The 14,503-nt window shown below is 40.6% G+C and overlaps 1 protein-coding gene across 4 annotated transcripts in view; it reads left to right on the plus strand.

Annotated features, from left to right (window-relative positions):
• dlgap4b (discs, large (Drosophila) homolog-associated protein 4b) overlaps positions 1-14,503 on the plus strand; it is a 126,266-nt gene that overhangs the window by 109,810 nt on the left and 1,953 nt on the right. For 3 of the 4 annotated variants that reach the window (XM_032513470.1, XM_032513473.1, XM_032513472.1), the window contains 5 exons: positions 6,576-7,015; positions 8,395-8,483; positions 10,006-10,493; positions 12,048-12,139; positions 14,217-14,387. In XM_032513470.1, coding sequence (XP_032369361.1) covers positions 6,576-7,015; positions 8,395-8,483; positions 10,006-10,493; positions 12,048-12,139; positions 14,217-14,387 — 1,280 coding nt within the window. Of the gene's footprint in view, positions 1-6,575; positions 7,016-8,394; positions 8,484-10,005; positions 10,494-12,047; positions 12,140-14,216; positions 14,425-14,503 lie in introns of all 4 variants that reach the window. The other variant, XM_032513471.1, reaches the window with a different exon arrangement.

Below are 14,503 nucleotides of genomic sequence, written 5' to 3' on the forward strand. Positions count from 1 at the left end.
CCACGGATAACATCACTGTGTGGGTGTGATGTTGACTAAAAACGTCAGCAGGTGCTATTGAACATTAACTTTTTGTTACTTTTAAAGTAAAAACCGCTCAGGGTATTCATTCTGTGTCTATCTATGTCATTGATACCGACATTATTAACAGCATGGAGTTATCTATGTAAATTTGCTTCTCTGCAGAAGCTAAATTTAGAGGGAATTGATCATTTGTCTGAAATATTAAAGTATTGGAAGAAGTATTTGGTGAATGAAGAGTAAGATGCAAACAATTGGAAACCATTAAGCACAGCTAAAACGGTGTGTAGGGAATTGGGAGAATCATCTCTCCAAACTCTGGGATTGTCTGTCTGTCTCCACAACTGCCTCCAAGGGTCTGGCATCCTATCTGTTTGATACACCTTTTTACTGTATTATTATTAAGTATTTATGTGTGCTCTGTTGCTGACATTGGAAAAGCATGTTCCCACTATGTGTGTCAGCACTGTGCTGCACTCATGGCTGTGATGCTCCACCATGGGAATTAAGTGGGGTGCTGTTGAAACTGTATGAGGACTAGTTACTGTATACGTACTGTAGTTGTTTGGATGGCCTATTGCCACCTCATAAAAGCTGCTTCTTTTTGGTTTCTGACATGGAAAATTGGCTTTCACGGGTGATTATTTGAGGGCTGCCCCAATTTGGTCCCACATGGTGTCCTGTCCTGTGTAGCCTATTGCAACATGGATTAAATCCCATTTGAGGTTACATTTAAGACTTTACAGTTTTGTAGCTGTGCTGTTGTTGAAAGCATTAAATGTGATATTTAATTGGACTAATGGCTTTGGTGACGAAGTTGTGAACATAGTCTCCGGCAAGGTTGTCTGTGTCTTGTGGCTGTTAATTGATCTTACAATACAGTTGGGTCAACTGGCAGGCAGCAGGCAACTTGGCAAGCAATACTAAACCGTTAAATAGAGCATCACAAGCCACCCTTTGTCTTTCATTGTTCCTGATTAGTGTCCACCTCCAACTGACCACAGAGCAGCAACACCTCAACCAATGAGCTTAAAATGTATGTTGTTGCTGGTGAATAGTTCAACATGCTTTAGAACACTGGAGAAAGCGGGACCAAAGCTGTCATCCTGAGTGTCTCATCTGCTCCACAGTTATTTAGGTTGACCATCTTTGGAGTGGCTTACATAAGAAAGACGGGAGGCAGATTGGATCAGGGGTCGTCAGTGAAATGTTGCATTCTGTAATGTGCCCAATGAGGGAATGAATCCATTAAAATTCAAGATATTGTTAAAGATAAACAATTAAGACCCAATTCTGGTCCCTGAACTATGGCTAAAACCCTCGTTTTACTTTCAGTGTCTCAGTTTGCTTCTTTGCAACATTGATTCCTTATAATATAACAGCAATTCTGTAATAATTAGGCAAAATTAGTTTTAAACCTGATCTTGGATTTCGAGGTCTAAAAAAATAACCAACAGTGATGTCATTGTGAGAAATATTTAGGTTATTATTTATCCCCAATCTTTTCATGGCAACCATAAATGTGATTTCAATAGTGAGGACACTCCCAATTTTGGGGTTCTAGAGCATAAAAGGTTGACCAAAGTTTCTTATTTTTGTGGTTTTTCTTTCCGTTTGTGAGTATTTAACCAAGATATAAAGCGTGTAGAAAGCCGTCATGGGGTTGTTCGCAAAGTGTATTCAACTGTTGTAGCTTCATACAGCTAATTGTTTTCCAGCCTCGAAAATCACATCTTGAGCAAGGGCTCGTAGTGGACAACAGAACCACTGTTCAGATGGCATTCAAAAAAACAGCAGTGCTCAGTGCCCACTCCAGATTCCACTCAAACATTTTTGGCACAAAGCATCTGCTTGTCACTGTTGTTAAATTCCCTTCTGTAGAGCAACCAATACATTCTACTGAGCAGCTCCTCTACACCAATTCAGCTTTTTTTAAAAGCTACAGTGTTTGCCTTCTTGTCAATTTTGTTATCTGTGGTACTGAGAGTTTACATTAAGGAACGTCTTTGTCAGCACTGGTTCTGTTGCCAGTAACTGGTATCCATGTGTTTTATGCTTGCATAGCTGTAAATGTTTGTGTGGCTTTCTGTTAAATAAGCATATACAGGAAATGGGTAGTGAAAATATGTGCCACTTACACTATCCATCTGTGGGAACTTTCTGCCATGGGTGGGAACTTTCTGCCAATGCCAACAAGCATTTATCAGGAATCAGCCAGATTCAGTTTTCTACGCTATAATTTTTTTTGCTACACTATGGAATTAGTAAAGTTTATTACAACCTTTATTTTTTCAGTTTCACTGCTGAGAACTAGGATGATGAACCAGTAGCTTTTTTTTCATAGTTCAGTTTGAACAGGGGATAATGTGGTTAAACTCTAAACTTGTTCAAAACCTGTCTGATCACTTATGTGGTTGTATGCCATTGTTAGGCTGTGACTAGACAAATCATTGCATCAACCATTTTTAAAACAAAATGACAATCCTAATATTCAGCAGGTATAATTAACATGTTCCCAATCTTAGGTTAGTTTTGTTAGTACTTATACATACTTATAATTCCTAATTTGTAGTAAAGTTCAACTGAGGATAATTGGATTGTCATTAGTTTTAGTCTAGGTGGTTTAGTCATACACTACAAATGTATTGGTCAATTTTGACCCACTGATTGAGGTATTTGAAAAGTCTGTTTGGTAAGTCTGAATGTCTGTACCAAAATCCATGGCAATCCATCCAATAGTTATAGAGATATGTCAGTCTTGACCAAAGTGGTGGAACGACTGATATTGTCATCACTAGAGATCCCCCTTGCATAGCTCAATTTGTCAGTGCTCTCTGTTGGGGGAACTATGCAGACTACACTTTCAAAATTAAAACACATTACCTTTGGCATTTCTAATTGCAGTTTCTTGTTATCTATTGGCCAATATATACAGCATTGATATATTTGTCATATGCTAAAATGGGCTGATATTGGCCTGGCCCATTTATTGTGTCCAGCTCAACTACTTTATCTCCTGTCTAATCTCAGAGGCAGCTGTCAGTTATGATTTTAGGGCTTGTTTTGGTGGGTAAAGCAGATTCTGTGATATTAAGACTTAGGGGTGAATTCTGTTCAAAATGACGAAAGTATGATGTGACGCTCAGAGAACTGCAGGGCAGGTGTCCAAAAACACTTCCATGCCCTCATACACCCAGTTAGTGACAGCTATCCTGCAGATTGGGATGCAGTGGTGCCAGCATCACATAGCTGCAGTGACAACAGTGACAACTTCATTCTGCCCAGCATCCATCTCTGTCATGAGAGGGACCATGGACAGTAAGGAGCTGTCTCAGCAGGTTCTCCTGGTGGAAAAGGATGGTGGTCAGAGGCCGGTGGCTAATCCATGGCTAGTGGCATGTACTGTTTAAGCTTTGATGGATGCTAAATTGCAGATTTATGAAAATAGATTGATAAGACTGGATTTCTGTCTCTCAGCATAACAAGAGTGTATATGGTGAATATCAGGGACAGCTTTTTGACTGGGTTGATTGTTTGAGCTGAGGGTGTGTTGTAACAATCAAAGCATCATGGTGAGCGAGTGATAGTGTGTCTGTCTCAGTCAGATCTCTTTTTGTGATGTTCATGTGTGGGAAATGAAGGCACAGCCAAGGTCTGGAGATGGTCCAATTTGGGTGTGGTTTGGGTGTCATCTCTGTTGTTTACAGATGGTGTCAGTGCTTTGGCTTCATTGAAATGTAACCTTAAGTGCATTGGAACGGTTTGCTGTTTTGTATCTCAGCTAGGACTGAGGCTAGCATTGACTAATCCGAGCTCTATCCTGGAATAAGTCTGGTGTAGAGTGTTGGAGGTACAGGTATGTTTAAGGTAAGATAAAGATAACAAGTATAGAAAGTTGGACACTGACCAATAGCATATCCAGTCTGCAATTGGCTCCCCAGTACCTACACGAGAGAATGGTTTGACTGAATCCGTTCCATTGTCAATCTGGGTTGTATAGGTTTTTGTTGTTTAAAAAAAAAAAAAGTAAATAAATAGCTATCAAAATGAAAGTCTAAACTATGCTGACTTACTGACAGACTGCATGATGTTTTGTTTTTTCTAAATAATGGGGGTGAACCCATACAAAGCACACAGAAGCTCTGAGAGGCAGACCAGGGGGACATTGGAGTCAGGAGTGGTGCAGTGGTTCAAGCTGAGCCAATGGCATAGCTGACTGACAGCAGCAACTCTCTGGTTGTTGTGTGAGATCATTTGAGTTTCTCAATAGGTGAGGTGGTTGCATACTCATTAGAGATAAAGCTAAGTAGTGGATTACAATGAACAACAACCCTTTTGTTTGAGTGTTTTCTCAGCAGCTCACATATTTGCTGCAAGGCTTTTTCAAAATCCTTGACGACCAAGGCATTCATTGCAGCAACACTAAGCATAAACTATGTTTGTTTCATGCGGTGTCTCACCGAGTCATTACATGCTGTCGTGTAGTATCCTTTTGGATGTCACTGTGTTACAATTTATGAGAGTTTGACTCCTATGCACCTCACTGTCTGTCTGTCTGTCTGTCTGTCTGTCTGTCTGTCGCTGTCTGTCTGTCTGTCTGTCTGTCTGTCTGTGTCTGTCTGTCTGACTGACTGACTGCGTTTAGTAAACAATAGCTGAACTTTACAGAAAAGTATGGGCCCACTTACTAGAGTCAGTAAAATGGACAATAGATTTTAAATTTGTCACTTGTATACAGATTATGGTTCTGTGTACGTGACATCCCAAAGCACACATGTAATTTCATTGGAAAATCTTTTAATTGAATTAATATCCCTTACAGTAGTCTCTCTCTATAAATGCTTCTGCCACAGTTTCCTTTTGGTGGAATCATATTTGGTGTGTAATATAAGGCTATGAAGGTATTAGTAGTCCCACCGAATATGGTGTGGTCTGCAACACAAGCTGTTTCTAAGCAAAAATGTCAAAGCAGCAAAAACTCTGTATTCACAAATGAAATTATTATTACATATAATAACAGACTGATGGAGCAGCTTGTTCTAACAAAACTGCTTTTATTTCAACAAACTTTATTTCTCTCTGCTCAGCCTCAATATACTGTCTGTCCCTCTCTGTAGTCTGTACTAACGCCTCCATGGTCCTGTACAAGTTCCATTAGCTTTCCACTTTTTTTTCCAATCTGGTGTCAAATAAAGCATCTTTTTAACAGACCATATACAGTAGTAGCCACAGGGTTCATAATTTTTCAAGAAAAATTCTATGTTTAGATTAGGTTATGGCAGCCCAGCCATATGGTCTCTTGATTGAAGGCATCAGACTCGTTGAATTTTCCGAAGAAGCAACAGAAGAGCATTTGAGTCTTTTATATAATCTGTCTGTTACTTTTTATCTGCATTTTGAAACCATAGATGAATGAAATCTGTAAATACAATGTCTTAACTACGCACGATTGTAATTTTTGAACTATTTTAGTTTAGTTTTTTTATTTGTAGCCCATAAGCTTTATCTATTTTGATATGTTTGTCACTGGGGGAAATCGTGCTCACACATTTATTCCGACTCTCACTGTTGTACTTCAGAATGTAAGGGAACTTATGTATTGACCTCATCACAGACAATTGATTTGGTTGATGGATAAGATAAGTGGCTCTACTGGTAGTGAAATAATGTAGTCGGACAGGGGACAGAGCAATAAAAGGAAATATTTGACTGAGGTTTTTTCCGCAAAACAAGTCAGCTTTTATGTCGAATGCTGGACTCACGCTGTGTGGATTTCGTGTAAGCCCACATAAAAGTTTCCACTGTAAGGAGCTTGGCTTAAAATTTGTAACCCTGTATATATGCTGCCATGTGACCATGGAACTAAGCACTGTCAAATAATCCAACATTGACCAAGCTTACATAGTGTCTACTGTTTTTTGTATAGTTTTGTCAATTGCAATAAGTTTTTGGTGGCTTTTCATTTGACATTGGTGTCAAACTCCTTCCTGTATATCAGACCAGGCATTTTTCTAACAATCATTAAATCGATGAGAGAATGAGAGTGAATATCTCTCATAAGATCCTGATACAATAGGCAGACGGCAAAGAACTGGCGATAAAAGCCGACTGTGGCATCACCTAAATATTTCCCTTGATTACACCGCAAAGACTACGGGCGACAACCATACCATTCTATCATCTCCTTTTATAGCTGGAAGGCATACATGGTTTGGCATTAGGAAGTGTTGCAGATAAATGTCCTCCTCCAACATCTCAACCATATTCTGTCTTCAGAGTCAGATGGTCTAGAAATTGCTTTACTGATTTGTGTGTGTGGTTACCTGTTTGTCCAATGTCCTGTCTGATTTGATTTTCCACTTTACAGGATGCATCCCTGTACCAAATGACATGGACATGCTCCGAAAACTTGTTAGTCAACTCTTTGAATGATGCTGATGTACAGCCTTTGAGCTGTTTTCAGTACATTTACCTCTGTCCTTTATAAACAATCTTTCCTTATTTCTCTCTTTCTTTCTCATGTATTTTTCCTCTTGTTTCCTCTTCCCCTTCAGTTTCTTCATGCAGAACCACCAGTAAGAAGGCTGCTCCTCCGCCAGTACCGCCCCGTACAACCTCCAAGCCCTACATCTCTGTGACAGTACAGAGCAGCACAGAGTCTGCCCAAGACAACTACCTAGACCAGCAGGATCGGAGGTCAGAGGTCAACAGCCAGTCAAGCCACGCACACAGCAACTCCTCCGACAGCCTTGACAGCACCCGTGCCAACAGTCTGGCACGGGGTATTCCCCGACCTCCACACATCATCCCCACTCCCATCGCTATCCCCAGAGAGCCAATCGTGCCCACCACCACTAATGCTTCCACTGAGACAAGTGACTCAGTAGTCCAGCATGAATCACTGAAATCAGGATTAAACAAAGGAAATCTAGTGGCAGAGGAGCCCCTAGTGGCGCCAGTACCCCGGCGGAAACTCTCCTCCATTGGCATACAGGTAGGCAACAGGACTGTTGCACTGTCCAGGGCTGGTACAGTTGAATCAGTGTTGTTACCACATATTGCATGACTTGGTAGAGTTCTCATTTCTGATTATTCATCAACAGCCCGTTGCTAATTATAACAGACCATTGCCATGCACAGAGTTCTGATTATAGACTTTGGCGGACCATTTTAAAATCGAAATGGTTTTAAATCAATATTTGTGCCGGAGCTCATACCGCTGATCTGCAGATCACAATGGGAGGGAGAGAATGGAGCGGTAAAGCGCTAATGGCAACGGTGCAAACAGAATGTTAGTTAGCTCCATGGTTAGCTCACTCACCGGGATGACCCGGCTTCCGCGGAAGAAGAAGTTAACCTACTAATTTTTTCTATTTTTATTGCCACTCTTCATTCTAACCCCAACCGGCCCGTCAGACACCGCCTACCAAGAGCCTGGGTCTGACCGAGGTTTCTGCCTAAAAGGAAGTTTTTCCTCGCCACTGTCGCACTGTTGCTTGCTCTGGAGGAAACTATTAGAACTGTTGGTTCCTTGTAAATTCTGGAGTGTGGTCTATCTGTAAAGTGTCTTGAGATAACTCTTGTTATGAATTGATACTATAAATAAAATTGAATTGAATTAACCGCCCCGATCGGGAAACACAGGTGTTATTAGGCTACTCCTACAGAGGTTACCCAACCTCTGTAGGAGTAGCCGCGTAATAATCAGCATAATGTGGATCGAGCCTTACTTAATGCATACAAACACAGTCAAGATAGAGCCTAGTCAAGACTTCTGAAGTGTAGCTTGTTCTGCCCATTGAGCTTGAATCCAGGAAAAAAAATATTTTTCCTATTAACAGTAATCCTCTGTGGTTTATGGCTATGTCTGAGGGTGCCACCTCAATCCCAAAAATGTGCTTGCAAGCTAAAGGTTTCATTAGGGTAAACATCCCTCTATCATTAGAGCTGGCTGTACACTGTGGTGAGAAGGCCTTTTTGCGTTCCCCCTCAACATTAACTTTCTGTTCTGTATGTGCTTTTATAAAAGACATTTTCTCCATTTTGCTCCAAATTCATAAGCAATCTGTTTTACTTGTTGTTTGATATGAAGCTCAACTTGCCAAATATTCTAGATTTTGGTGACCCTGTGCATTAACAGAACTCAGTCAGGGTAACAATCATGACACTAAATAAACCATGCACAAAATAATAAAGATTTTCTTTGACTTGTTCAGATGAAAGATTAAAAATCCTGCATAACTCTACTTCAAACTAGCTAGAATTAGAGGTCCATGAAATCATTCATGCCAAGATTTTTGTTTCAGTTATTGTTCATAATTTTTACTTGGTTGGTGATTATGCTTTTTCATTTCACTATTTATTTGTTCTAAGGTCGACTGTATTCAGGAAGTTCCACGAGAGGAGACCCCGCCATTGGCCAAATTTCAGTCAATCGGAGTACAGGTGGAGGACGGGTGGCAGTAAGTCCTCTTCCTGTCCTTGTAACAACGTGAGGAATTTATATTATAGCCACACACATCGCTCTGACTATTCTTTCCCTTTACAGAAGCCATGTACATGTGAAAGCAACATGAATGTTTTTGTCTGAAAACTATCCTTGTGTGTTTTGGTGGTAGGGTTGTAACGGTACGTGTATTCGTCCCGAACCATTTTGGTTCAGGACGTTCAGATTGGCATGCAAATGCGTCATTGGTTCAGTACTCCCTGTGACCCAAACACGTCAAAAATGTCTATTTATGTTGACTACTCACACACATGGAATAGAAAGTACCAAAAGTTTTGGAAGCAAACTAGTTGTTGTGTCAGCTGTAGCATTCTAGTCGACGTCAAGTCAAGTCAAGCTCAACTGTATGTTGACATTGTTCAGCTTAAGTCGGGTCTGTCTGGGAAACACTTAAAACTTCCGTTTACAACAACATCGCCCAAATGTGTTGAATAGCGGAGAAAGAAAAAACTGACTGGAAGGCAAGTAATGCTACTAATGCTATATATCGCTGCAGATATGCAACCATACTCAGTTATACAGCTTGAGTGCATTTTCTTCAGGTCCTTGTCCCTGCCTTGTATAAAAGAGTGCAAACTGCAGCCCAGTTCAGGAATTATTAGCAGGTCTGAGTCTTATGTTGGAGCATTACTGACACAAGTGTTATTTATTTTTTATTTTTGACTATATGCCAGCATTTGAGTGCCTTACCTGTTACATTCATTATGGCCCATGAGCCACTGTACTTCAAATAAATTAAATGAATAAATAATAATTAAATGCATTATTTTTATTTTATTTTTTTCTGCACTTTATTTTCCCCATTGACTGAAAACATACCAAACCGTGACCCCAAAACCAAGGTAAACATCAAACCGTAAATTTTGTTTACCGTTACACCCCTAATTGGTGGTGTTGGATTCCTGGCGTGAACTATTGTTGTTTTATCAATGTTGTATACACATTTGTGCTATGTGACAATCCCTAAGCTGCTTACCCACTTCTTTTCCAGTCTTCTGCTGTTCTTGTCCTCCTCTAAGATTGGCTTAAGATTTTAGTCAAGCGCTCATAATATTTCATTATCTGACTGAATCGCAACTTGTAAGCATTTCCTGGGTAATATCAAGAAATGGAAATAATGTTGAGTCAGACCGCATTCATGTTCAGCCTATTCTTACATTTGTCATATGACAACAAGAACCTAGACTCCTACTGATAAGAAATCAGTTGATACCAGTCTGAGTGCACTGTTATCAAAGCCCAGTCTCTTATTGATCCTGTTTATTTATATGTTATTGATATATATATAGACCAGCAGAAAAGCCTTACTGTCGCACCTAAGCATTGTGTGTTTGTTTCAGTAATGAGACATTTTTCTTGAATTATTCAGTTATTATTTAGTTTTCTTTGTATTGTTGTGTACATAACTGTGAACAAAGAAAACAACACTGTTCAAATGGCAAAGGTCCATCTTTAACAGTCCCACCCTTTTGTTTCAGGCTTAGTCGCTCCAGTAGCATGGCCTCAAAACAAGAAACCGACTCAGACACACAAGACATCTCTGTCACCTCCCATATCAATAACGCCAAACACTTTGAGAAGAAAGTCATGGTCAATAGTGCCAGCCAATCCACAAGCTCCCCTCCTGGACAAGAATATTTAGACAACGGAGACACTACTTGTGTCAACTCTTCGCCTCCACCGCCCAGGCAGATCCTCAACCGCTCCACCACACGAAGTAGCTCTTCCTCCTTCTCAGAAAGTCTGGACCCAGCGCTGGACCCCTCGTCCCTTCCACCTCCAGACCCTTGGCTGGAGAGTGGCAATGGGAGTAACAGCAATTGTCCCCAGAGCGGAGGAGCGGGAACACTGTGCCGGAGAGATGGCCACTGGTTCCTAAAGCTGCTGCAGGCTGAGACGGGACGCATGGAAGGCTGGTGCCAGCAGATGGAGCAGGAGACCAAAGACAACCAGCTCTCAGAGGAGGGTAAGGATGCTAGGGTTCCAACCCTAGGTCTTTTTGTTAAATTGCCTTCAAGTTCATCTGGCCAGTGGTAACCATTGCACAATCCAATCCTTTTTGTTCCCTTGCCTAATGCTCATGCAAGGAAGACTTGGTTATGACATAACCAAAAGTATTTTCAATTATAAAGAGATGTTTAGTTTGCTGCTAGAGCTACAGAAACAGTAATGGTGTTCTCTGTTTCTATTTCAATGATAGATCTAATTACACCCTAAAGGTTTACTCTTGGGTTAGCATAAATGTCCATCTTTTAAATTGAGAAAAATTATTTGGCCTGGAAATGGCAGAATAAAGCCAAGTCTACAGTCAAAGCATTGCCACAACATGTGCAAGACTTCTGAAATGATCCATGCATCCTGAGCCTCCTTCCAGAGGTCTGTTGCTGTCTAGTCTATTTCCACAACATTTTTTAGTTTTCTCTCGCAAGACTCAAACAACTTTTGAATGTTCTAGAAACGTTCCACCAAAACCAGTTCCTTCCTCGGTTTATTTTGCAATTGGGTTTTTTTTTTAAATGCCAATAAACTAGAGCACATTTTTCACCCATCCTGGAATGCTGTGTGGACCAGCCAGACCCTTCTCCGCAGCATATGGAAGAAGGTTTGTCAAAGTGAGACTAGTTGCTGTCTGACCTCACCATGTGGTTCAGAGCTCTCTCACAGGGATCTGCCTCAGGCCCTAGATCAATCACTCTATCAGACATACTCAGCATGGAGGAGATGAGGCGGTAATACCTGGGGTTGCCATACACAAGCAGGCCTGTAATCCCCAGAATTACACAAATCTACTCTGGAACTGATTAAACCTCCAGATAAGATTAGTGCTCCAACATCAGCAAGTGAGCACACACACACAAATATACACATTATGTACACGCATACAAACAAACAGTAGGAAGGCTTTGGATGTTCAGTTCATACCAAAAGCCCACCACTCTATGAACAAGGCTCTGTGTGTCTTTGTGAGCCCATATGCTTTTTTTTCTTCTTTTTTTTTTTCGAAATAAATGTGTGTGACTATTTTACAATAAAGTAGTCCATATCAAATCTAATGCTAGAGCTGGGTCTCACAATTTTGTAAGGGCAGATGTTGGTCGTAGTTCTGACAGACAGCAGAGTACATCTATATAGCTATTTTTTTTTTTATATATATATATATATATATATATATATATATATATATATATAAAGCTTAGCTTAAATGCCTTTTTAAAGAAGATACTATTGTCCAATACTTCATGACATCCTGTGGAGTTGGTTGGGCAAAGCTAAATGTCTAAACACCTGCGTTTGGTTAGCATCACACCAGAGTTATTGGTTTGATGCGTTACACTTGGTGTAGTTGAGGCTGTTGCTTTACCTTTGATAGAAGCGTAGGTTGTGGTGTACATCATGGCAGAGAAGACTGGGTTTGTGCCACCCATAGCAGGAATAACAGGATACCTCTAAGAGAAACGATTGTCACAAATGAATGTGTGTTGTCAAAATGGATCTGTGTTGCTTTTTGTTCTCTCTTCAGTGCTGGGGAAGGTTCGCAGTGCAGTAGGATGTGCCCAGCTCCTTATGTCCCAGAAGTTCCAACAGTTTCGGGGATTGTGTGAACAAAACTTGGTGTGTATATGACCTTTCTGTGACGCTTCTACTCTAGAGGTCTGCACAAACATGAAACTGAGACCCACGTTTTATTAAGGTCAAACCACCGCCAATGTTGTATTTTTGTTATTTTTATACAGTATTTTGCATGATATGCTTGCCTCGATACACGTAAAGGCTTTCACACAGATGAGAACTGACTAATCTGGGAACAGCAATGATACACAGCATATTAGGCCTACACAGAATAAGGCATGGTGGCCCACCAGCACAAAATGCAAGAAGCTTATAATAAGCCATTAAGCCATTCCTCTCTGGTGACGTGTTTTACTGGAAATGGTGTTATACACATTGTAGCCAACTACCAGCACAAAACACTATAGCATCTCAAATGAATAAGCCATCTGTGTAAACTTGTTGGTTGATATCAACTTCCCAATAATTGGCCAGATGATCATGACTGGTAAATTAAGAACTTATTTGTCAGCTTGAATGAACTTAACTGTTCAAAAGAAATCCAGAACAGTACATGCAAAACATTTAACGTAACATGCTATAGTTGCAACATCTACAGATACAATTTAGCAATATACAATGTCATAATGGTCTTAAAAAGCTGCCAGATTGGGAAGAGAAACATTTCTAAATAGATCATAATTTAAGGTAATCAAACCGAGCCCAAAGCTGTACATAACAAAATGGGTTCGGATTAATACAATCCAGACATGTAGCCTGATACTTTTGTCAGGGCCCATTATGTTTTTGTCAGGTAGCAAAAAACACCACAAGACATACAGTATCAATTCAATTCATTTTTATATTGATAGTATCAAATCATAAAAAACGTTATCTCGAGACACTTTACAGATAGAGTAGGTCTAGATCACAATCTATAATTTACAAAGCCCCAACAATTCTAGTAATTACGCATATATCGCAGGAGGATTCGGAAAGCAACGTTAACTGTGTACTCTCAGCCACTGTTAAATGTAAATGTAAATGTGCTGTATTTATATAGCGCTTTTCCAGTCTTAACAACTGCTGTCATTAATACAGTCCTATTTACACAATAGAAGTTTCGCTGTAAAGAAATTATTTAGCCTTTAGTTAAAGGTGCTCTAAGCGATGTCACATGTGTTTTAGGCTACAACATTTGTTGTCACATACATTAAACATCTCCTCACTATCCGCGAGCTGCCTGTCTCCAGAACACACTGTAAAAAAAACACTGTCTCTGTAGACAGTGTGCTATGATTAAACATTTTGTAATAATATTTTGGGCAATGCATATTGGGTAGCTCTCCAGTAGATGTGAACAATAGCGTGGAGCCTGCACAAACAAAAGCCCGTCTGCCTGGAGCTTTACGAACTGTGGCTGTGTGCGAAGGAAAAAAAGTCAGAGCAGGATTTACGTGATATTTGTTTGCCAATCTGTTTTTGCACAAACAATAAACATAGAGGCAGCTGTTTGTAAACAAGTGAGGTTTTTAAGTCTGTTGTTAGTCTTAATCTTTATGTGAGACTGGATCCTGATTGATTGTAATTTTTTGTTGTAATGTCCCTTTTGTATTTCTCAGTCTCAACGTGCAGGCTTATTTCACTTGGCCATGTGAAGCATTTATAACTTTTTTTAGGTTCATGTTTTTGAAAAGGACAAAGCTATGTTGTGATTCTTTATTTTGGTCAGGAATTCAGCTAGACAAAAGAATTGAGCTGTAAAATGGCTCCCTCTAGTGATGACTAATGACGGCTACAGAATGTAAGTATTTGCAGTTCAGAGATATTATACAGTAATAAGCTGCCCAGGGGCGCTGTGATGGTCTGGGCATGTGAGGCACCAATCATGAACTGCAACTTCCCTGTTTTGAGTCTGGCCCGGGGAATTTTGTCTCATGTTGTTCCTTGTCTCTCTCTACTCGTTTCCTGCCGTTTCTACTGTCAAAAGGCAAAAAACAGAGACATTACAGCAGAACCACCATCACTCTAATCTCACCTAGTGGGGTGGGCCACCATGCCTTATTCTGACTGTGTCCTCTCTCCTCACCTTTCTTTGATTGTTCTTTCATTTGCATTCCCCTCTTCCTCTTTTGGTCAGAATGTGAATGCCAACCCGCGGGCCACAGCTCAGGACCTGGCAGGTTTCTGGGACCTGCTGCAGCTCTCCATTGAGGACATCAGCCTCAAGTTCGATGAGCTCTACCATCTCAAGTCTAATGACTGGCAGCCAATGCCGTCTGCGGCTGCCCAGTCGCCCCCTGAGCGGAAGGTACTTCCCACCCCTGCTGCCCAGTGCCCTGGCTGGGGTAGGAAAGCCGCCGAAACCGGCCTCTCTCCTCCCACCACCACCACACCACCATTTCTCCCACTCTTTTTTTTACCTTC

The sequence above is a fragment of the Etheostoma spectabile genome, chromosome 4 (assembly GCF_008692095.1).
Source record: "Etheostoma spectabile isolate EspeVRDwgs_2016 chromosome 4, UIUC_Espe_1.0, whole genome shotgun sequence".
NCBI classification, from domain to species: domain Eukaryota; kingdom Metazoa; phylum Chordata; class Actinopteri; order Perciformes; family Percidae; genus Etheostoma; species Etheostoma spectabile.